Source organism: Ambystoma mexicanum, chromosome 8 (genome assembly GCF_040938575.1).
Source record: "Ambystoma mexicanum isolate Mex_15411 chromosome 8, UKY_AmexF1_1, whole genome shotgun sequence".
In the NCBI taxonomy this organism is placed as follows: domain Eukaryota; kingdom Metazoa; phylum Chordata; class Amphibia; order Caudata; family Ambystomatidae; genus Ambystoma; species Ambystoma mexicanum.
In genome coordinates this window covers 1,182,066,018-1,182,089,659 of record NC_090929.1, presented here as the reverse complement: position 1 = coordinate 1,182,089,659, position 23,642 = coordinate 1,182,066,018, and the positions used below count along the sequence as shown (strand labels likewise).

Sequence of the window (23,642 nt, the reverse complement as noted above, 5' to 3'; positions counted from 1 at the left end):
TGCCCTCCAGACTTTACTCCTCCTTATTTGCCTCACATCACTGCACATGCCCATAGACACCCTGTGGGCCTACTGGACACGCCCTCAGTATACTTCTGGATCCCTTTCTTCTTGGTTCTGGCTTCTCCTGTGTGCCATGTCAGAGCGGTGCCCTGGGATATTTGCTAACCGCCGGACCCACAGCTAGTGAGTAGGTGGGCCATCGCCTACCTCACGATCATCGTAAAGGGCACCTACTGCCAACATGGGCAAACCAGCCTCACCACCCCCCGCAGCATGAAATCCGTACAGCTACACATGCCCCTTCCATTTTCTGCAACGCCACAAGCAAACAAGGATCCTCGGTGGACCGAATGGATGGAGAACTTCTACCACTTCTTCAGAGGGTCGGGGAAGGCGACTCACCTCACCTACATGACGTCTTTCTTAATCTGGTAGGGGGGAGGTGAAAACTATTGTCGAAACCATCCCAACGGCCGACCAACCTGATTTCGCCTCCCTGATCGCCGCACTCGACAGGCTACTTATTATTGAGCTCAACAGAGATACCTATTCAATCAATGCACGCAGAAGCCACAGGAGACTGTTGACGAGTAGATTACCCGCCTGAGGGTCAAAGGGGCTCACTGCCAGTTTGATGCTTTTTCACTGGACGAGGCTATACGCCTGCGCATCATTGAGGGCTGCCTATCAACCACGCTTAAGAAACAACTACTGAAAAAGCCCGTCACGATCCCAGAAGTCAGTGAACTTGCAAGAATCTTAGAAAGCTGTTAGGGAGAATTCTCATAAATGGTTGATTTCCCTTACCTACTGAGTCCCTCAGCAGCTTTGCTGGATTTCTAGGATTAATTTTTCTCACCAGGTAAGAGTGTGAGCCTTTTTCCCACTCTTACAATGTGTTTTGCTATGTGTATTTCTACTTTTTGTGTGATCTTGGGCACTGGAGCCTCACCTACTCCATGGCACCATATTCTTCCATGTGTGTTACACAGCACCTTCGGTGCAGTAACACAGGGTTGTCTTTTAGACTTCCCACCGACTCCATTTTCTGGGGTTGACTACTGTCCCTCAGAACAGGTAAAGTTGCCATTAACTTTATTTAGCCACTTTTACCACAGACCCAGTACGCCCCATCTTCCGTGGAGTATTGGAAAGGGTTAATTCCTATCCCTTCGCTCCCTTTACACTAAGACTTGGCTGGTGGCAGTGGTATCTACCCTATTTTTTATACCACAGTTATCATAAATAACCATGGTAATGTTTTAGGGTATTATATTAGCCTCAAACATAAACCCGCTTGACCATATATATTTTATTACGGTTCGGGCTGGGTTTATTCACCATTTCTTTTTGTACATTTCTTACTCATGTTTTACTCTGCGCGCCAAACCAGGTTTGGTCCCTTTGTTCATCGCCTTTTCGCGGGCTTCCACACAGAAGCCCTCCTTTAGGCGCCTGAGAGTCTCGGTAGGCAGGATGTGAGGGAGGGGTTTTAGGACCCCTGCCATGGGTTCCCTTGGTAACCCAAGTTGCACTCCTGTTCAATTGGCTGCGCGACTGTCCTTGCCAGGACAGTCACCCTGCTCTGTGATTGACAGCCAGGCTGTATGAATGGGGGAAAACTGGTAAAAAAGCAGGTCTCTGGGACTGGAAGAGCAGAGTCGCCACTGGAACGAAAGAACCTACGGGGAACTGACGGAAGAGGACCCCTACCATGACTAAACTGCACAGTGAATCTTCAGAATCCGACGACAGAGAAGATCCTCCAGGAAACTTCTTCCCTTGAGCTGGTGGGACCAACCAGTTCACCCAAACTGCAAGCCAGGACCCCTCATCTGGTCGAATTCGCTGTACAGAGCAACAGTGGGCCGGTAGCCAGGAAGGTCGGACCCTGCTTGGGTTTTAAGGAGCGCACCTTTTATTCATTGCTTTGCTTTGCTGCTGGTTTCTTCCCTGGGTAGTGCAGGACCCTCCAGTCTTCCTACTTCTGATCAGTCTGACAGTCGCTTCAGGAACCGTGAGCCTGCAGGAACTACCAGGAACTTTTGCCTCAGCTACAGCTCCCTCTCTGTTTTAAGGTACTGTGCAAATCTGGTTGTTTGTTTCGTTCAGCCGCGGTGAAAGTGTTTGAAATCTTTCTCCAATCCGAGGGCTTGTCCTTCTCTTTGAACTAACTTTTCTACCAACCAACCTTGTCCAGAAACCGTGCCACAAACTTTACTGCGAACTACACTGAATTGTATTATCTTGAGCAAAAGACTTTTGAACCATTGTCTTTGGCCCTAAGCCTTTTTCTATCTAATTTTATCATTGTAGTCTCTCTTGTTCGATTGCCCTGAGTACTTACCTGTTGGTGTGATTCAATTTCTGTTAACTTCTGTCTTTCCCTCCCTTTTAAATTGCTGGAGTGCCATTTTGCTCCCACTTCATTTTGTGAGCTTAACTTGTCTGGAATTTAAGGGAAGTGGTGTGGTGTATTAAGAATGTGATTTTTAAACTGCTTAGTATATTGAAATGTTATACAACTGAAGAGTGAAATAAATGTATATTCTTTTACTTGAAAACCCTGAGTCAGTGTTTGCCTGAATCATAGTAATTGCTGTCCTTTGTGTAACTATTAGATGCTGCTCACTTACTCTTGAGATAAGTCTGGGTGCTCAGCCATCGCTACCACTTTAACTGTGTGGTACAGGCTTGTACCAAAGGTGAATTTGTACTGCCACTTGTAGTGTTAATTGTGTGTGGTGTTCCCAAAGGGTACTGCATATAATTCTGCCTAACAAAAGCATAGATGCCCAGGCTGCTTCAATGGCTGACGCACCAGCACTAAAGCACGACACGACTGAACGCATTGCTGCAGCTCAACAGCCAGTCCAACGGTAGGGAGAGAGGGGAGTCACTCCTTAGAGGCAACCCAACATGCAACCACCCAGACAACAGAGACAGTGCTACCGATGCGGCATCGCGTTCCCCCACTCAGGCTCCTATCCTGCGCTGTCACAAAGATGTGCCAACTGTGGGAGAGAGGGCCACTTCCCATCTGTCTGCAGGGAAGGGAGGCTGTTTCCTATCCTGAGTCCCCAGGTGCCTACTAGGATGCTGAAACGACCACCACAACCTCAATATTTTCAACAGAGGTTCTACCAGCCCAATCAACGGCTATATGTCCGTGCCGTTGATGAATACCACTATCCAGACTATCCACAAGCCTATGGGTACCACGAACAGCCGTCTCACTTGGCAGACGAGTACGACGAACCCCCCCAGCGGAAGAAAGTCAGTACACGGCCATGCCCAACCCAGGCACCTCATATTACGACCTGGGAGCACAGGATGAATATGTCAACCTTATCCAGGACAGCGAGGAGGCAAAGGAAGCTCTGCGGTTCCTAGTCAAGATGGGCAACTGCCTTTTTCACTTTCTGGTAGACTCTTGCGCCACCGTGAACATCATGGGGGAGCAAAAGTACCTGAGAATCCCTGATGAACCAGTGCTGGAAATGATCCACTCCAGAATCTTTCAGTGGGGCGCACCCAAAACCCCTGCAGACCGTTGACCATTTCAAGCGCCGGCTCCTCCTCAGAGGACGACAGACTGACACAACCATACACGTCATCCGATGTCCCACAAAAGGACGATGCCTCCTCAGCTACTACACAGCCTCATGCCTGAAGTGAATCAGAGGTGCCGGGGCACTGTTTGAGCCATCACAACCGGTGATACCCAAGGCCTCATCACCAAATGTGGCATAATAGAGAAATTCCCTCAACTGGGTACGGGTTTGGGAAGACTAAAAAGACCACCGATCAGGCTCCACATAGACCCATCTGTGAGACTGGTCCCACAACACCCCAGGAGTGTTGGGTTCCATCTTTAAGAGGCTGTCTCCAGAGAGCTCGACCAGCTACTTTCCGACAGCATCATAGAGCCCGCCACGGGGCCCACGCCGTGGGTCTCACCCCTGGTCATCATGCCAAAAGAGGGAGGGAGGCTGCGCCTGTGTGTCGACATGAGGATGGCGAATACCGCTTTCCAGAGGGAGAGACACCCGGGCCCTTGCATGAGGACATGATCGTGCAACTTAACAATGCACAAATGTTCTCCAAACTTGATTTGATACAGGGGTACCATCAACTGGAGCTCAAGAGTGATAACATTCACCACCCATGAAGGACTGTTCCGATATCAGAGGTTACATTTTGGAATCTTCTCAGCTGTAGAGATTTTTCAAGAGGCCATGATGCTAGACCAGAAACGACCCTATAGTATGTATAGTTGTTGGCCAGAAACCAATTGCATCATGTGACAAACATCGCAATCCTAGAATCGTCAATGTAACCAGAGGGCGTCCATTTTGTGAAATGTCGGCCATTTGCTTTTTTCCATCCTGTCAAAACGCTTTCCAAAATGTATTATATGCTTCGAACTCACACAGAGTGCGAGGCCACGGCCTGAATGCTGAAATACTAACACAGACAGGAATTTCAAACTGTGCAGAAATACATTGTTTTTCTCTCTCACTAAGTGTTTGAAGTTGAGCAGAAGCCGCATCTAATCAGTAATCCAGGTGCCGGCTTGTCTTGCAAACGCTGTTGTAAAAGGCAGTTAAAACATGAATTATATTCTCCTAGCGGTGCTCCTTCGTGGAGAGTGGTATTTTCTTCAGCGAGAACTATCTGACCCTTACCTCACGAACCGAGACACACAGATAACGTAGTAAGGAATGTTTCCCTGCTAAGAACATGATATCCTTGCCGAGCCAGAGCTCCATGTTCCCATAACAGAAAGCTGTTTCTGCTGCCTTTGCTAGAATAACCATCTTTAGACTGAATGAAGACTTGTCATAACGTGTCATAATTGTCATAATTGTGAATCACTGAAACCTAGCCTGTATGACATGTATGTGGGCGGATCGAATTGCCTTAACAAAGATTATGTCTAATGAATATATATTGCTGCTTGAGCGCTGCTCGCTCGCTCTCCCACATCTCACGAGGTCTGAGAACACACGTCGTGGGGCGTTGAGACCCGGTCGGCCAACTGAGAATACTTTGAAATAAACCAGACTTGTTTGAAAACAAACCTCGAAGAAGGCAAAAATGAGTCGAGGACAAAGCCGTCGAGCCGGGATCGGAAGGTGTTCGGGGCGCCCCTGTAGAAGTGATGAGAAACTCCGCAGATCTGTACACAGCCGATCCCTGATCGATGAGCAGCGCCCAGAGAGCATCAAGGTGAGGGTCCTGGAACGAGGCAGATTGAGCCAGACACGCAGTCACAATGATTCTTGGTTGCGTCTGTATACTGACGAATTGCGTCCTGAGTGACAAATTGGTTGATCAGGTGATTCGTGCCACGATTCTTAAACATCGTGATATTGGTTGAGTGTTGCTCTTGCAAGATCAAACGCCCAGGTTAATAAAAGGGTAAGAATTAACCATGCCTGGGAAATTGTCTTCCTGTTTAGTGAGATCTTTTCACTGCGGTAGACAATCTTTGGAAACTGGTCGCGCCACCCGAAGGGTCGCCGGCACATGAAATGTATATCAAGTTTGGTATAGGGACAATAGTATTTAAGGTGATTTGGCATAGGCAGACCAGACATGTATCAGACCTTCAGTGGCCTAATAATGGGAGTTTTGAATTAGCATGTATAGAACACCTAGAATCAGTATTGCTACGCAAAAAGGCCCGACCAGCAGTGTTCGACGTTGTAAGAGACTGGAGGAAGGAAGCTAATCTTCGTTTGAGAAGTAGGGAGAAACACGCGCGCAGACATAAAACGAATGTAGAGAAAGCGCTGGAGCATGATCAGTATCAGCAGACAGAAGCCATTAGGAACATGGATAGGGCTTTCCAATTAGATGTACAGAAAATATATCCATCGCAAGATTTGCATACATCAGACAAACTAATAAACAAAATATTGAATGAGCGAAGAAATGAACATCGAAGTACTGACCCAGTTGCACCTCCTCCTTATGTACCTCCCATTCCAGTTATTCCATCTGCACCAGCAGTAAGCAGTTCCTCCCCCCCTGTGCTCGTGACATCATTTACTCCGCCGCCTCCAGAGCATGAGTTAGCTGCTTTAGCAGGCAGTTCAATAGAGATGGGGCCTGCGCAAGGAAGTATTAGACAGACTCGTAGTACGATTAGCAGAAGAAGGAAAGAAGAACTGAAAGAATGGGCAGAAACGTATGTTGCTGGTGATGATGAAGTGGCTGTACAAAGTTCCATATCTGATCATAGAAGCCTTGGTGAATAGCAGGTATTATTAGAATGCATGGGGAATTATCTTGTGAAAATATGGAGTGATTTGACCGACACAGTGGTACCCCAAGAATTGCGTAATTTGGTTGTCCTTTCGGATTTGCGAGATAATGCAACGAAAGTACGAGAACATGTAGGCCGAATATTTGTGTTTAAGCGAGAACTTGATCGATTGCATAAAGAATTAATGAAAAAAGATAAACCGCATATGTCGTATGTCCAGCAACGGTTTTTTCCGCCGTTGAAACCTGTTAGTGAAGAGATGCGAATTTGTAGGCGAGATGCGCTTAGATGTATTACAGATGTTTCCATTTCCCCAATTGAAGTGCATTATAAGTTTAGTCAGTATACACCAGAAATGCAGAGAAAGGTATTACAAGTTATGGTAGAATACTTACAGGATGAATTTGTATTTGTATTTTATTTATTTATATAGCGCTCCAGGCCCGAAGGCATCCGGGCGCTATCTTAGAACAACAAGGTACACATAGGGCAATGGTTACAGTTACATTAGAATTCAGGCAGTATACATGACTGTAGTGCCAAGGTCGAGGTACAAAATGAGCAGGATAAATAAGGTACATGGCAGTGCAATAAACAGGTGGTTGTTGTCAGGAGTAAGAAGACAGATGTAAAGTAGATGGTTAAATGGCAGTTAGTCAAGTGTGGAGGATAGCCATAGCTTGGCTTTTTGTTTGAATAAAGTTGGAGAAGATAAGGATCTGATGGTGAGTGGAAGTGAGTTCCATAGTTTAGAAGCTAGAACTGGGAAACTTACACCCCCGGCTTTCTGAAGTTTGTATCTGGGGATGGTCAGACAATGTGCTTGGGCTGATCTGAGTGACCGGGTAGGTGCGTACTGAGAGAATCGAGAGGCTAGGTAGATGGGGGCCTGATTGTTTACACATTTGTGTGTGAGTGCAAGGGATTTCAGTGATATCCTTTGGGCAACTGAAAGCCAGTGTAGACTCTTCCTTGTTTCAGAAATGTGTGCAGATCTGGGGATGTTGAGGGCTGCTCTAATAGCATTATTTTGAGTGACCTGGAGTTTGTTGAGGTTGCGTTGGTTAGTCCCTTGATAAAGTGCATTACAGTAATCAAGTTTAGACATAACCAGTGTCCTGGCCAGAGTAATGCAATTCTGTGTTGAGAGGAAAGGGCAGCAGGCTGTAATGAGCTTGCATGTATAAGCAGAGGCAGCGACAACCGCATTAGTTTGTCTATTGAGGGAGAGCGTAGAATCGAGATAGATTCCTAGAGTTTTGGTGCCATTAGACAGTTTGATGGAGTTGCCATCAATATTGAAGGTCTTGAAAGATGGGTCAAGTTTGTTCAGTCTCTGTTGGGTACCCAGGATGAGAAGCTCTGTCTTGTCATCGTTGAGACAGAGCTCATGTTGGGCCATCCACGCTTGGATGACTTGATAGATGTCATTCAAGGCTTTGGAATCGGCCATGTAGTCACCAGTGATGGGAATGAGTATCTGGGTGTCATCAGCGTAGTTGGTGTAGGTGACACCCAGATAATCAAGTACATCAAACAATGGTTTGGTGAATACATTGTAGAGTGTAGGTGAAACACAAGAACCTTGTGGCACTCCACACGGCACCAGGGTTGGATCTGCGGATGAGGTAGGTGAAAATAATCTCATGTGTCTGTTGTCCAGGAAGGAACTGATCCAGTTAGTGGCTTTTTCTGAGAAGTGGGCAGCTGATTTCAAATGGCGGCAGAGGATTTGCTGATTGACAAAATCAAAAGCTCCCGAGAGGTCAAGAAGTAGTAGCAGGGCCAGTTTGCCATTGTCTTTTAAATCCTCAATTTGAGTTTTGAGATCTAATAGGGCTGTTTCTGTCCCATGCTTAGGTCTAAATCCAGATTGTCTAGTACCAATTAAATTGTTGGTTTCTAAGTACTTCTGGATCTGTAAATAAGCTGCTCTGTCTAGTATTTTTAGAAGAAACGGGACCGTAGTGAGGGTCTATAATTAGAGGGTGTGCAGGGGTCAAGGGTGGGTTTTTTCAACAAAGGGATGACCCACGAGTCCTTGAGATTATCAGGGACGATGCCCGAATGAAATGAGGAATTAATAAAGGAGGTGATAAAAGGGGCAAGATCATGCGCGAATTCCTTAATGATGGGGGCAGGGCAGGAATCGCCCTAACAGTTGGATGGTTTTAACTTGCTAATGATGTTTTCTACCTCAAGGATGGTGAGAGGTACGAAAGTAAAAGAAGGGGTGGCAATCTTAAATGCCGGGTGTTTAGTTTGGGAGGTGGTTAGTAGGTAGTTTTGTTTAGCATTGATTTTAGACTGTAAAGTGGTTATTTTAGTCAGGAGGGCTTTTTGAATATTGTTGCACCACGTGCTGTCTTTGCTGCAGGTGTCAGGGATGGGTGAAGGGGATTCTAATTCTTTAGGATTTGAATAGCTCCTTTGTGTTGGATTCTGCTTGCGAGATGCGTAGGTTGTATGTCTCTTTTTTAGCTTGTACAATCGCTTCCTTGTAATTAAGGGATGCTATGAAGAGGTTGTCTTTATTGGTCTCGCATGGGAGACTTTTCCAGAGAGCTTCGGCATTGCGTTTTTCTTTGCCTAGTGCTCTCAGTTGTGGGGTAAAGCATGAGTTCAGGTGAGCTCTTTGTTTAGATTGCCGTAATTTGAGGGATGCTATGGTGTGGATGGCTTTGAGTAGGGTTTGATTAAAGGTGTCCAATAGGACTGTAGGGTCGTTGTGCTGTGAGGCACATTTGTTGAGTATCGGCAGGATGAGAGGGAGTAATTTGTCCCTGGTGATGTCCTTTTTGTTTCTTGTGGGAATAGGGGGTGCCAAGTTAGGTTTAGGTCGTGGGTTGTTAGCTGTCATGTTAAAGATGATGATATGGTGGTCAGACCAAGCACAGGCAGAGTTGGAGCTTACCGACGTGTTGCAGTTTGTCAGCAATCCAATCAAGCGTTCTGCCCTTGTTATGAGTGGGTTCGAGAATGCGATGCGAAAAGCCTAAATTAGAAATGTTACTAGCAACCTCATCGGCCTGGAGATCCTTGGGGTCAGATAGGCCAAGATTAAGGTTGCCCAGTAGTAAGACTGGGGAGTTAGGTTTGGTGTTGTCATTAAGGATGGATATAATATCCTCAGAGAAGGAGGTGAGAGGTCCTGGAGGTCTGTAGATGAGGTGCAGTGATGCAGTGTTAGTAGGTGATAGGGAGAGTTTGACTGATAGAGATTCGGCAGAGCTGAGTTGAGTGTTGGGAATGAGTCTCATGTTAAGGTTGTCTCTGTGTATAAATGCGACGCCACCACCTTTGGAGAGGTTGGAGTGACGGTCATTTCTGATGATGGAGTATCCATCTGGGAAAGCTAGGGCCAAAAGCAGGCCTGAAGCAGCATGTAACCAAGTTTCCGTGATGGCAATGAAGTCAAGGTTTTGGGACGTGATGAGGTCTGCAATATCAAGAGCGTGGGCCGGAAGGGATCTAGCATTGATGAGGGCTCCCTTTACTTCTTTGTTAGGAAGGGCCAGAGGGTGGTCAGGTTGAACCTGTGTAGATGGGAGTGGGTTGGTAGTGTGGTGTTGGTGTTTGTTACGATGGGCGCACGGTGCGTGAGGCAATCTAGATCTAAGTCTAAGATTCCTAAATTGGAGTGAGCAGGGTTGATTAGGTGTGGGTTTGGTGGCAAAGTGTTGAAGCCACAAGGCGGGTGCATTAAGATAAGGATTGGTGGAGTGGTAGATGTGAGAATTAGTCATGTTGTTATGAATGGGCGTGATGGATGTGGTAGGGTGGTGAACCAGTGGTATGGTGCCATGGATCATTATAGAGGATGGAGTGCAGAGTTGGTGAGAGAGGATCTCAAGTGTGGAGATGTGTGGTACACAGTGTGAGCTGGCTAGCGGCGTGATTGTGACAAGGTGTGCAAGGAGGAGGCAGGCAAGGAGACGCAGCGGCATATCGAAACACAGGAGCACTGAAATTAGGTTGGCCAATATGTAGACTGATAAAGGTATGGATCGAAGCAGTGTTGGGCAGTGAATGTATGAAGAATAAGATATGTTGTCCTGCTGATTTAATGACAATTTACAAAAGAGCATTTTCACCTGAAACAGGAACGACTGCTTTTTCTCTTGATTTAGCTTTGTTGCTTAATAGACGAACAAATGTAGAATCGCCTAGTTTGCAATTACCCATGAGGGAAGTGCCTCCCACGTTTGTCCTGAAAGTAGAAGTTGCTGCCGTTGGAGAAACCCCAGCGCGAACGATAGAAGCTCATTATATTTCACAATTTGTACATGTCCCTTTTTCTAGGCAAGAGGTAAATACTATCAAGCAGACAATCCCTGATATTAGGAAAAACCCATCAGGATTCTATAAGGAAATTGAATCTGTTTTGAATTCATCTGTTTTTACATTGAGTGACATTGATTTATTGTTTCCCGTGATTCTTCCTGTAGACATATGGAAACAGGTTAGAAATATAAATGACGCGCCGAAGTTAGGTGAAACATGGGAGAATTTGACTAGAATTGATAGTGAGAGAAAGGCTGGAGAGAAGCCGCCGCAAGTAATGTTGGCTTTGCTGTCGCGAATAGTAGAGAAATTGAAAACTTTGGTACCCGAAAAAAGAATAGTTTTGGATAAATTGAATGCTTTTTTTACAGGGCAAAGAAGGAGTGATACATCATTTTAATCGATTTGAAGAAGTATTTGCAGATTTTAGTGGTCAAGATTTAAGTACTGAACCTGGGAAGAGATTGTTTGTTGATAAGTTTGTGCAAGGGTTGCTACCGAAAACTCAAAGTTCAATAATGACATCTGAAAGGGCATGGCAAGCACAAACACAAAGTGAAGTATTACAAATGGCCCAGTAGTATGAGAACAGAGTAAATTCAGAAAAGGACAAGGAACTAAGGGACAAAGGGAATTTGAAAACATATTGTATTGTTGCAGCAAGTAGCAAATAATAATAGAGGTAATGGGAATGCACCGTCCAGAGTCCAATTTGCATTAACGTCCAATATGCAAGGTGGTCCAATAGGGATTAATCAATGTGCCTATTGTAGACAAGAAGGCCATTGGCGAGCACAGTGCCCACATATACAGAATAGAAATGGGACTTTCCCGAGAAGACAGAATGGAGGTCGTCTGGGAATACAAGGACAGAATAGAAACCAAAGAGCACCACAATTTCAGGAAAATCAGAAAATGGCTCCGGTAGGAAACAACAATGCTGTGCCTCCTCCTATACTATCATTCATAGTCCACGTTCTGTCCCATTTTGCTTGCGGAAAAAAGGTTCCTATCCAGTGGGATCATACACTAGATGCATGAACATTGCTGTACTTGAGCAAGAAGAGAAACCATTATATATAGGAGGTTCTGTTTATTTTATTTGTGGAGATCAGGCCTATCCATGGTTACCTAGAACTTGGGAAGGGACCTGGTTTTTAGGAATACTTTTACCTGGTATATTTCTTTCAAAAACTCCGAAATAGCAAAACTATCCAGATCTCGGCCACGTCGAGATGATACCGCAGGACAGATCGTAGGGGATATATCGAAATCATTTATACCATTTTGGGGACAAGCAATACATTCATGGAATATAAGGAAACTGTCCAGGGTGTTAGAAAAAACGATAAATGGAACTACACATATACTCTATAATATGACACTGGAACAAAAAGCAATCAGATTAATTGCACTTCAGAATAGAATGGTGCTTGATATAATTTTGGCTGATCGTGGAGGAGTATGCAAATTTGTGGGGTCAGCGTGCTGTGTATTCGTAAGTGACTCCTCCCCCACGATACTTGAAGCAATTAAGAAATTGCATGTCCTAAGTTCTGAAATTCATGTTCCCATAGGTGGATGGAATCTGAATATAAGTTCATGGTTTTGGGAACTGCTGCGATCATGGGGATGGAAATGAATTGCAATTTTGGTTATGATATTTGGAATCATCATGTTCTGCTGTTGTTGCATACAATGCCTGCCTGTCCTCTGCTCCCAAATTACAAATGAGTGTGTACATGCAATTAGTAGGAAACCTCCTCGCATGTTGAGTGAAGGTGCACACCACGAAAACGAGATAATTAAAGAATGTATGGCTATTAATATTTCGGATGACGATTACAGCAGTATGGGTAGTTCGGAATTGGACACGTGGTCTGATGAAGACACGATGTATGGATGATGCTAATGTCTTATGGCCAAAAGGAGGGTTTGTCAGACCAGAAACGACCCTATAGTATGTATAGTATGCTAGCCAGAAACCAATCGCATCATGTGCAAATATCACAATCCTAGAATCGTCAATGTAACCAGAGGGCGTCCATTTTGTGAAATGTCGGCCATTTGCTTTTTTCCTTCCTGTCAAAACGCTTTGCAAAATGTTTTATATGCTTCGAACTCACTCACAGTGCGGCCTGAATGCTGAAATACTAACACAGACAGGAATGTCAAACTGTGCAGAAGTACATTGTTTTTCTCTCTCACTAAGTCCTTGAAGTCGAGCAGAAGCTGCATCTAATCAGTAGTCCAGGTGCTGGCTTGTCTTGCAAACGATGTTGTGAAAGGCAGTTAAAACATGAATTATATTCTCCTAGCAGTGCTCCTTCGTGGAGAGTGGTATTTTCTGCAGCAAGAACTATCTGACCCTTAGCTCACGAACCGAGACACACAGATAACATAGTAAGGAATGTTTCCCTGCTAAGAACATGATATCCTTGCGGAGCCAGAGCTCCATGTTCCACATAACATAAAGCTGTCTCTGCTGCCTTTGCTAGAATAACCATGTTTAGACTGAATGAAGACTTGTCATAACGTGTCATAATTGTCAATCACTGAACCCTAGCCTGTATGACATGTATGTGGGTGGATTGAATTGCCTTAACAAAGATTATGTCTAATGTATATATATTGCTGCTTGAGCGCTGCTCACTCTCTCACTTCTTATGATGTCTGGGAACACACGTCGTGGGGCGTTGAGACCAGGTCGGCCGACTGAGAATACTTTGAAATAAACCAGACTTGTTTGGAAAACGAACCTCATGTCTGAGGTGTCACTTTAGTATATGGTTATTGTGCCTTAGTTTCCATATGGGGTCTTTATGGCCTAGCAATGAGGCAGATCATCAGGCCTATTCCAGGGGCATTGAATTACAGCGATGACATTCTCATCTTCGGAGCCTCCAAAGAGGCTCACGACGCAGCACTCCTTGCCACTTGCACAGCAGTCCAGGCTGCAGGACGTACACTCAATTTTGACAAGTGTCGGTTCAGTAAGTTCAAGTTAGTTTTTTGGGCACATATTCTCTGGAGAGGGGATGACGCCCGGCCCAGAGAAGGTCGACACAATTACCAAACTGAAAGAGCCGCAGCAAGTGGCCGATGTGCGGTCCTTTCTAGGGATGGCCGGATACTGTGCGAGATACATCCCCCACTATGCCTCGATCACCGAACCGCTCAGGAAACTGCTACAGAAGGAGGCCGTGTTAGAGTGGTCCCCTGCATGCCAACAGGCGTTCGAGTCCATCAAGAAGGCCCTGAAGGAGGCCCATCGCCTTGCAGATTTTGACCCCTCCTGGCACACGGAAATAACAGTGGATGTCAGCCCTGTTGGCCTGGGTGCCATCCTGGCACAGACGAGCGGAGCTGACATCAACCCGAGACACATAGTGGCGTACACTAGCAGGGCCCTGTCCACGCCTGAGTCCGTCTACTCACAGGCAGAGAAGGAGAGCTTGACCGCCGTTTCGGCCTGCAAGCATTTCCACAATTTTATCGTCAGCAAAAAGTTCACCTTGATCACAGATCATCAGGCGCTGTTATCTTTGTTTGGCAGCCCATGCACCAAAATGCCCCCAAGGATCGAGCGGTGGGGTATCCGACTGCAGGAGTACGACCACAACATCTCGCACAGACTGGGGGCGACCTGAACCCGGCGGACTACCTCTCCCGCCATCCGGAGGGTCCTCGGTCACCCGCGGCGGTGACGTGGCGTACATCGACTATGTGGCTGCCAGTCCGCTCCCACTTGCGCTGTCCCTGGACACGGTTGCGGCCGCATCGGCTGCTGATCCAACGACCTCCCTTGCCATTAGCCTGACGAACGCAAACAAATGGAAGGACTACCAGCGGGCGATTTTGGCTCATCGGGGGTGTGCAAGGTGGAAATGGAGAGCCTGCCAAGGGTGCAGTCTGAGCTAGCAGTAAAGGACCATAATGTACTCCTGAGAGGGTGCTGCATTGTCATTGCCGCCGCTCTCATGGCTGACGTCGTCCAAACTGCTCATGAAATACACCAAGGGGCCGAAAACACCAAAAGACAATTATGGTGCCATGTCTGGTTCCCCTTCCTGGACTCGTTGGTCGATGAGTGGATCAAGAAATGCCTAGCCTGCCAGTGTACCGCACCAGCAGAGCCCCCAGTGCCCCTTCAACCCATGCAAGTTCCAGAGCGACTGTGGGAGCGAGTTGCATTCGACTTCTATGGACCATTGGAGTCCGGGGAGTACCTCCTCCTCCTCATTGATGAGTACTCTCGTTTTCCCATCGTTAAGAGAATCGCTACCACAGCATTCCCTCAGGAAGCAGCCACCCTGGATGAAGTGCTCAGTGAATGGTTCATCCCAAGGATGATCAAGTCAGATAATGGCCTGCTCTTCAACGGCCATGAATTTGAGGCATTGGCAAGACACCTGGGATTCAAGCACCGGAAGATAACATCACGGTGGCCACAAGCGAATGGCATGACAGAACGCTTCATGGCGTCGATAAAGAAAACACTTCAAAGAGCCTGCAGAGAGGCCACCAATCCTCATCAGGCCCTGTGCCGGCTCCTATGGGACTATCGTAATACCCTGCACGAGGCCACCAACAAGACTCCGGCAGAGTTGATGGCCCGATACAATGTACACACACGCATTGTGAGGGACTCCTCGGCTCCGGGGTGTGTGGACGCTGAGGTGGCCCACAGAGATGCAGAGGTGAAGGCAAGAACGAAGCAAGAGTCAGACGCAAGGCGTCGAGCGGTACCTAAGGACTTCCAGATTGGGGACAAGGTCCTTGTCCAGCAGCCCATGATCAAGAAGACTGACTCCTGCTTTGCTCCGAAGCCCACGAGTGTCACGGCCGTCAAGGGGAGGATGGTGATGGGCCAGAATGAAGACAAGGCTGTCACGAGAAATAGCTCTCTATTCAAACATTTAGTCAAGAGAGAAGACTGTGAGTCTCCTCCTCCGCTGGAGCCAGACCCGGTGTCTCAGGAGCCACAGGACAACCTATGGGTCCCACCCAGAGGGGACCCAGGTCAAGGAGGAACCCCATTTGATCTTTTGGGAGAAAGAAATCTGGGGAGCGACAAGCCAGACCCCAGCGAGTGACGCGGAAGCCGCTACGCTGGGTCAAAGAATGTTGACCTGGATGTTTGAACATTTGTCCGGGGCTGGTGTTATAGCCCCCTGTACCTTTAAGGTGCATGCCTGTTGGGCAGAGGGGTGTGTCCGATGATGAAGGACTGGAGGGAGGAGTGTTGGCGTGAGGATGCCAGTTCCTGTTGCAGTTAAATAAAGATAGTTGTGTTTCCTTATCCCTCTGGCTCTGCGTCCTTCTTGTGTATATCCAAGCCCAGTGCGGGCTACATTAGCATTGCTTTTGCCATTATATATACAGGACCTCAAGTCTCTTGCTATGAAAAAAAAACAACAGCACTGCATAAGGACTCCTAATTGAAATGTTACATGCCTTCATGGCTAAAAGGTTGCTACTTGCCGACCTGAACAAACAAATTAAAATCTGTGGGACTGTTGAACAAGTTGGCCATTTTGTTTATGGCAGATGAGGGGATTTAAGTGCATTCCATAATACACATTTAATAATGCAGGTTTGTGAGTTTTAATGTTCCGAACAAAAGATATGGGACAACACATTCAATGGTACAACAATATGAAAAGTATAGCATCCTTATTGTTTTAAATTCTGTACCATTGCGTGTGTTTCCAATACAACAAACACATTTCTTATTCTCATCAGAACCATTCAGATGTTATGTTTTGTTAGTGAGTTTTATACCACACACTGTTGCCGTTTGCATGGTGTCTATGGAGAAAACAAACAAATAATATATAGGTTTTGAATACAGCTCACAAATCAGCTAAATTGTCAATTAATTCAATTGCTTGTTTAATCTTTCCAAACAAAACAGATCATTTTTTTTAAAACACCATTCTGCAAAACCATGAAAACACAAGCTGTAGGGCCTCATTATGAGGTCGGCGGTAAAACCCGCCAGTATGCGGCGGGCTACGTCCGACCCTGTAATACCGTTTCCGCCTCCTGATATCCCGGTGCTACCGGGATATCTTGAGCGGTGGCGGAACGGTCAATCCCCATTCCAGTGGAGTCCCGACTCCACAGGAAGAGAGACAGTGAAGCACCGTCACCATTGTTAACAGTGCTGGTGGTTCAGTGAAAACTCTGCCGGTAGGGGCCTTAACTCCCAGCAGCTCAGACCTGCTGGGAGTTCCCTTGCCCCGGGCAGCAGACTCGTAGCTTGGCGGTCCGGAAAGGCTGCCGGCACGTTGCTACCAGCACCCTTATTTCCAGACCGCCAAACTTGTAATGAGGCCCCATGGTCTCCCACAGAATTACCAAATAAAAAAAGGAGGGATACAGAGAGACAAAGCAGGGTACTGCAGGAGGCAATCTGTCATGAGCGAATAAATGGTATAGAGAACTATGTTAAGGTACTGGAGGGGCAGATAGGTGGTCAGTATGTGCAGTGGGATTAGAGCTTCGGTTATGCACTGGTTGTGCAGAAAAGGTAGACTGGGGAGTTGCAGAGTGATAGAGGCATGCATGCGAGTCTGGAAGACAGGCCAAAGTGCCATGGTGAGAGATTATAGAAGGTGGAGTAGTCTGGGCTAGAGGAGAGAGCTAGGGGTGCTATTGAGGTGGTCCAGGGTGAGGGACCAGAGGAACTGTCACATGGACAGAAACATGGACAGAGGCAGGGACATTAAGGGCAAGAGAGACAGTGTTGGTGCGCACAGGGTGGAATGTATCCAGGGTAATAGCTTTAATGGGAAGGCATAATTTCACTGTAAGGGGGAGTGGATAATCAAGTGTAAAGATCTACAGGGTTGACAGAGTGCAGCATGATGATGATGAAGTCATGGGGAAAAGGTACCCAGGGTGCTTAAGTGGAGGAGTAGGAAGAGTACCATGGTGAGAACTAGATGTATGGGACAGCACAGTGAGTGGTGACAGACAAAAATATGGGAGCAGGAAACCAGAATGGGGGACTTCAGGGGATATATGACCAGTGTGGAGGATTGGAGTGGTCAGAGAAACATGATGAGGGAATGCAACTGCATACAGGTGTCAGGGTGTGCCTCTGCAGGTGGCAAGGAGCAATGAGGATTGCTTTGATTAGTGGAGCAGAGTAAAAGTGTGGAAGAGCTGGAAGTGGGGGGGGGGGAGAAAGCAAGTTTGTGGGATTAGCGGATACTACCAAGAGTAACAATAAAAGACTTTAAGGGCAGCAATGCGAGTCAGTTTCATGGACATAAGTAAGTGAGCAGATAGAAGAGGCTGAGGAGAGGGCAAAAAGTCAGGGTGATGGTCTGGAACCTGAGAGCCAGTGTTAGCATCTGAGAAGATGGGGTATGTGCCAGATGAGGAAGGTTAGGGGGAAAATAGTTAAAATGATGGGCTGGAAAATCAGGCAGAAACCCAGTGGGCAGAGCCAGAATATGAACTGGTATGGCGTACAATATTGGCTTGATGACTAGAGGATGAGATATTTGTCAGAATGTGAAATGAGGCAAAGTGTCCAGATGAAGAATTGAAGGTTGAAGAAGGGCACACTGAGAAGCATACATAAGGGATAGATAGTTGGGACATGGATGGAAACCCGCTTGCATGAGGATCTGCAACTCTACCTCTCTGCCCTGAACTCTCTAAAGTCCTCTCTTGATAGAGCAAAAAGGGAGTTCTACCTCGCCCTCATTTACTCTTAGTCCAACCATCCTCACTGGCTACAGGGCACCCTTAACTCACTCCTCATCCTTCTAAATCTATGACTATCAACTCTACCCTCAAAGCTAATGACCTAGCTGAATCCTTTGCTTCAAAACATTGAAAAATTAATGACTTTCTCTTGACCTTCCTCACACACGCTCGTCTTACATTATACACTCTGCCTACTCTACCAACATCCTCTGCCTCTATCTCCCACTTTAGCCACACTATAGCTCTACTGATGAAGGCTAACCCCTCTTGTGCCCCATAAGACCCTCTTGCACCCCAGCTAGTCAAACCTATTGCCCCCTTAGTGGCCTCTCACCTCGCTAAACTCTTAAATCTCTCCTTTGACTCCATTTACTTTCCCTCTATTTTCAAAACAGCCATAGTCATCCCTCTCCTAAAAAAGCAAGGGGCTGACCCAAACCTACAGGATAAATTTTGCCCGTTGTCTCTCCTTCCACTCTACTCTAAGTGCCTGAAAGAGATGTGTTCAAATGTCTTACCGATTTCTTAGACATCCACAACCTTTGAGATCCCCTACAAGCAGGTTACTTCTCCTGTCACTCCACGGAAACCACTCTCATTAATCTGTCAAACATAATCGCCTCTCCTAAGCACTCCAATCTATCATCTATCCTAATTCTCCTTGACCTGTCTGCTGCAACTCGAATCTCCTTAAAACTCTCCTTCTTCTTGGGATTCGCGATCAAGCCCTTGCCTAGACTGAATCCTACCCTGCACCTTGCCAATTCTCTTTCTCCTGGAGCAACAAAACCTCTCAATTCACTCCAATAACTGTTGGTGTTCCACAAGACTGTCTTGGGTCTGTTCTTCTTTTACACTCTATCCCTCTTCCCCTGAAGCAGTAAACTCCACCTTTGGACTATCGTACCAGCTCTTTGCAGACAACACCCAAATCTTTTTCTTCTTTTCCAGAAGTCTCCTCTGATCTCTATATCCAAATTTCCAACCGTCTCACAGCCATTAAGCATTGGATGGCTTCACACTCTCTGATGGTAAACTCTAACAAAACACAGGTGCTCTTCTTCAATGCTCTCTCTCATCTTTTCCTCTGCCTAGCCAGTTCCCACCTGAAACTCTCCCTTACTCTTCTTCAGCTAGAAGCCTCAGCATCATCTATCACCCTTCTCACACCTTCTCTACTTCATCTCCAAAACTGCAACAGAAGCTCAGCTCAAGCTGCTAAATATTCAGAAAATCATGCACCGCCTTCCTTTCAACACCGCCAAGTATCTCTTAACCACTCTTATCTTCTCTGAACTGGACTATTGTGCCAGTGGTATCGCGTCCTTTCATCGACACCTGTTTTTCCGACGGTTGTTTTGCTGCAGGGTGTTTTCCGAAAAACCTCATTGAAATTCTGTTGGGGGATGGAAAGGGCAAATAAAGGGTTGGGGGGTCGAGAAGAAAACATATTATTAAATGAAGGGGGCTTGGGGTGGGGACCCCCCAAAAATGATGTAAAAAACATTTCTATGAGGTTTTTGGGAAAATAGCCACTGCAAAACACCCGTCGGAAAAACGGGTGTCAGCAAAATGACATGGAACCGTGCCAGCACCCTCTTTGATCTCCTCAATTATGCTTTCTGTCCTCTTGACAAGATCATTAACTTCACTACCATGACTCTCTTAGAACCCCTTCAGTTCACACCTATTTCCTCATACCGTCGCAAGGCTGGATGACTGACAATGCAAGACAGGGCCATATTTGAATTTCTTCTCCTACTTCACAAATTCATCCACTGTAAGGCACCACCATATCTATCCTCCTCTATCCAACTCTACGAGCCTTCTTTGTATCTCTGCCCTGCCTCCCCGACTAACCTTGTGGCCACTTGCCCTCCCTGTGCTTCCTCTCACTTCCGCTCTTTTTCTCTTCTTGCTCCACTTGCATGGAATTTTCCTCTTCCAGACATCCAAGAAACAGTGCACATGGATTTGTTCAAACCCAAACTAAAAGCTTACCTTCTTGCGCTCGAGTTACCCTCTTAACCTACCTCTCATCTGCCTTCTAGGTAACATTTTTCCCTTGCCTCTAACCTGCCTCTTTCCCTCACTTTCTCTGCCTTCACTCTAGCACTTCATACATCATGGTCACATCCCGAGCACAGCTGGCCGTACCACCTACCTGCACTTAATAAGGTCTAATGTTGGTGGTTCTTAACCTAAGTATGTCAACTCATGAATTGTCTCTGGTGACTGTTCCATTTACTCCCATCCCCAACGTGGTCAGATTATCCCTCAAAGTCACCTCACTGTAAGAAGCTCACTGCTTCCTGCAAATCTGATTTCTAATCTATTGTATGTTCTTTTGTGAACAAACGAGCGTTGTTCCTCCCTGTATATAAATAAATAAATACATTAATAAACACGGGACTAGGGGCAGAGATCCAGGTTGAGTATCTGGAAGAGTGGAAAAAGTACCAAGTGATGAATGTGAGTGGACAGAGATCAAAGGTAAGGGCTGGATGATCTGAGTTAGAGTCAGTGTGTGACTTGAGTGGCGCATAGAGCCAGAATTACGAACTGAAAGAATGGAGATGCAGGAGGGCCATGGTGAGAGATAGGGGCATGACTGGAGATGGGGCCTGAGAGCCAGAGTGATACCTTCAAATGAAGGATAGCGAGCTATGATGGGTGGCTGATGGGTTGGCGGGGGTGAGATTGCATGGTGGGGACTGTGCAAAAGATCCAGGATAATTACGTAAAGAGGGCAGAAAACAAGGCTAATGCACCATTTGATTAGTACAAATTGAAATGCGGGTGATCTAGAAGATTGGGCAGTGTGTCAGCGTGAGGCACTGTAAAGAGCAGACACAGATTCACAATTATGGACTGGAGGGAAAAGAGCCAGCGATAAAAGAATGAGTGTTGTGCAGCACCAGGATGAGAGGCTGATTAGGCAGGGGTAAAACATCAGTGAGAAGGGATGGAAGGTTCAGGGGTCCAGGCTATTTAACAGAAAGCTAGTGAAAGAACCCATCCGGAGGGTTGTAGAGGCATGTTATGTTATGTTATGAAAACTTATAACGCGCACATACGCCCAAAGGCTTCTTGGCGCGGGGAAGTACATAGCAAGGCCACTCAAAGGATGGGAAAAAAATCAGCAGAAAAGAGTGGTCTTACGTAGGCGACGGAAGATTAAGTGGTTCTCGGTGGACTTAAGTTTAAGAGGAAGACTGTTTCACAGCTTACCAGCCACTACAGAGAAGGCCCTGGAACCCACTCTCTGAAGGCGAAATCTAGGAACCACTACCAATCGATCGCTACTAGAGCGAAGAGTCCGATTGGGAATGTAAGGCTGAAACGTATCCTGAAGGAATTCTGGTCCAACCTGATAGACCGCCCAATGAACAATACACAGAGATTGAAAGATGATCCGCTGCTGCACGGGGAGCCAGTGCAGATGGCGCAATACAGGGGCTGATATGGGCGCCATAAGGGGTTGCAGTAGCAACTTGAGCTGCTAAGTTCTGAAGCAATTGTGGCCGGCGGATCAAGCCAGCCGGCTGGGCCAGAAGAAGAGCATTATAATAATCAATCCTGCTCGAAACCAATGCGGCCACCACAGGCGATCGCAGTCGAGCAGGAAGAAAGGGCAAGATTTTACAAAGAACCTGCAACAGAGAATGACCAGACTAGCATACTTTTTTTTTATTTATTAAAGTGCTTTTTTTGGATGACTCACATCCTTTTCGAACTGACATATTACAAAATACACATTTGCAATCATGTTATTATAAATACATAAAAAGAGCAGTTCCTACGACCAACCTCATATAAAAACAGAATTAAAACAATCTTAGAAACTATCACCATTTATATTCATTATCTTATTACATGCAACCTCCCACACATGCATTGCCGCTGTAATTAATACTGCTGAATCAGCTCCAAATAGACCACTCCAGAATACATCAGAAGTCGGGTCTTTGTATTTTTCATATGCCCGCTTATATATGACTCCTAATTCTTCTCATTGTGTTTGCACGTGTCTGGCGGACTCTATGGTGATCCCACGGAGTCTACATAACCTTTGGTGTCGAGGTATGCCTCTCCATGCTTCCGTGTTTTCTAACACCTTAATTGTTTGGAGCCTGACTGACAGCATATACCTAGTCATTTCCAGTTATCGTTTCTTTATCAGTTAAGACTTAGGGCTATTTCTATCAAATGATTGTCTGACATATTCCTTAAATTTCTTTAGCGCACCAACGCAGAACCAGCGCAGTATCTATATCGTCAGCTCTTGCTTTTACTGGGATCTTGGCCAGGTTGAATTCCAACCATGTCCTCGGAATTTGTGTAATTCTGATTTTAAGCATGTAGTTTGTTACTCTGGTCTCCAAGTCGCTAAACCATTTGCTAGTCTCGTATCTGCTCGCATGTTGGGCAGTAAGCGAAAGTAGGCTATCTGGACCCGCTAGCTTGAACTTTATTTTGGCCCATAGATTGCATGAGGCTACTGACCACAGCATAGCTAGAGAAGCAAGCCCCAGTTCTAATCTAATTGCCTGAACAGGCATACCAGGAGGTAGGCTTAACATTAATCGCAAGATCTTTCCTTCTAATTTACCAATTGCCTCTACCCATTTCCAGGGGAAAACCTCCAAGGCACACATAATTATAGGGACGATTGATATTTTATACGCTAACATTTTTGCTTCGAGGAATTTACCCCCTTGGGCATCTATCGTCTTCCTCAGAACTAGCCATCTCCCCCATGCTTTTTGTGTTACTTCCTCTAGGATGGCAGCTGCCAAAAACTTAGCCCTTATGGTGATTCCCAGGTAGCAATAGCTATTAGTAATTTCTACTCTTTCTTCCCCTAACCACCAAGCGTTATATTTATTACCAACAGATGTTCCGCCAAACACCATGATCTTAGTTTTTTTGATATTTGGCTTTAATGACAACTCTGTTGAAAAGGTGGTCAAGGCAAGAAGTGAGTGTTGTAGACCCACTTTGGTCCTATCAAGGATCACCACATCATCTGCATAGGAAATGCATACTAGTCCCTTGTTACTATATTGTGGTGGGGTATTGTGTGCTTCCCCCAATCTTCTTGCCAAAAAGGAGAGGTAAATGTTAAAAAACAAAGGAGCTAAAGAGCACCCTTGCTTTAAACCCCTTCGAGTAGGTATAATGTCTGAGAGGGCCCCATCCTGTCAAAACCTGATTTTTACTGCAGTATCTCCATACAGTGCTTTTATGAAATACAAGAGGGAAGGATCTATTTCCCAGTCCTCTAGCATGGACCACAGTTTTCCTCAGTCGACACTGTCGAACGCGGAAGAATAGTCCACGAAGCAGGCAAACA

At 46.1% G+C, this 23,642-nt stretch overlaps 1 protein-coding gene across 3 annotated transcripts in view; it reads left to right on the top strand.

The window, feature by feature from the left end:
• Positions 1–23,642, top strand: part of LOC138472865 (interferon-induced protein with tetratricopeptide repeats 5-like) — a 156,030-nt gene that overhangs the window by 8,611 nt on the left and 123,777 nt on the right. The window contains exon 1 of one of the 3 annotated variants that reach the window (XM_069611253.1): positions 5,195–5,235. The exons of the other annotated variants lie outside the window; for them this stretch is intronic. Coding sequence (XP_069467354.1) covers positions 5,210–5,235 — 26 coding nt within the window. The 5' untranslated portion in view covers positions 5,195–5,209. Of the gene's footprint in view, positions 1–5,194; positions 5,236–23,642 lie in introns of those variants that run through there. 3 annotated transcript variants of the gene reach the window in all.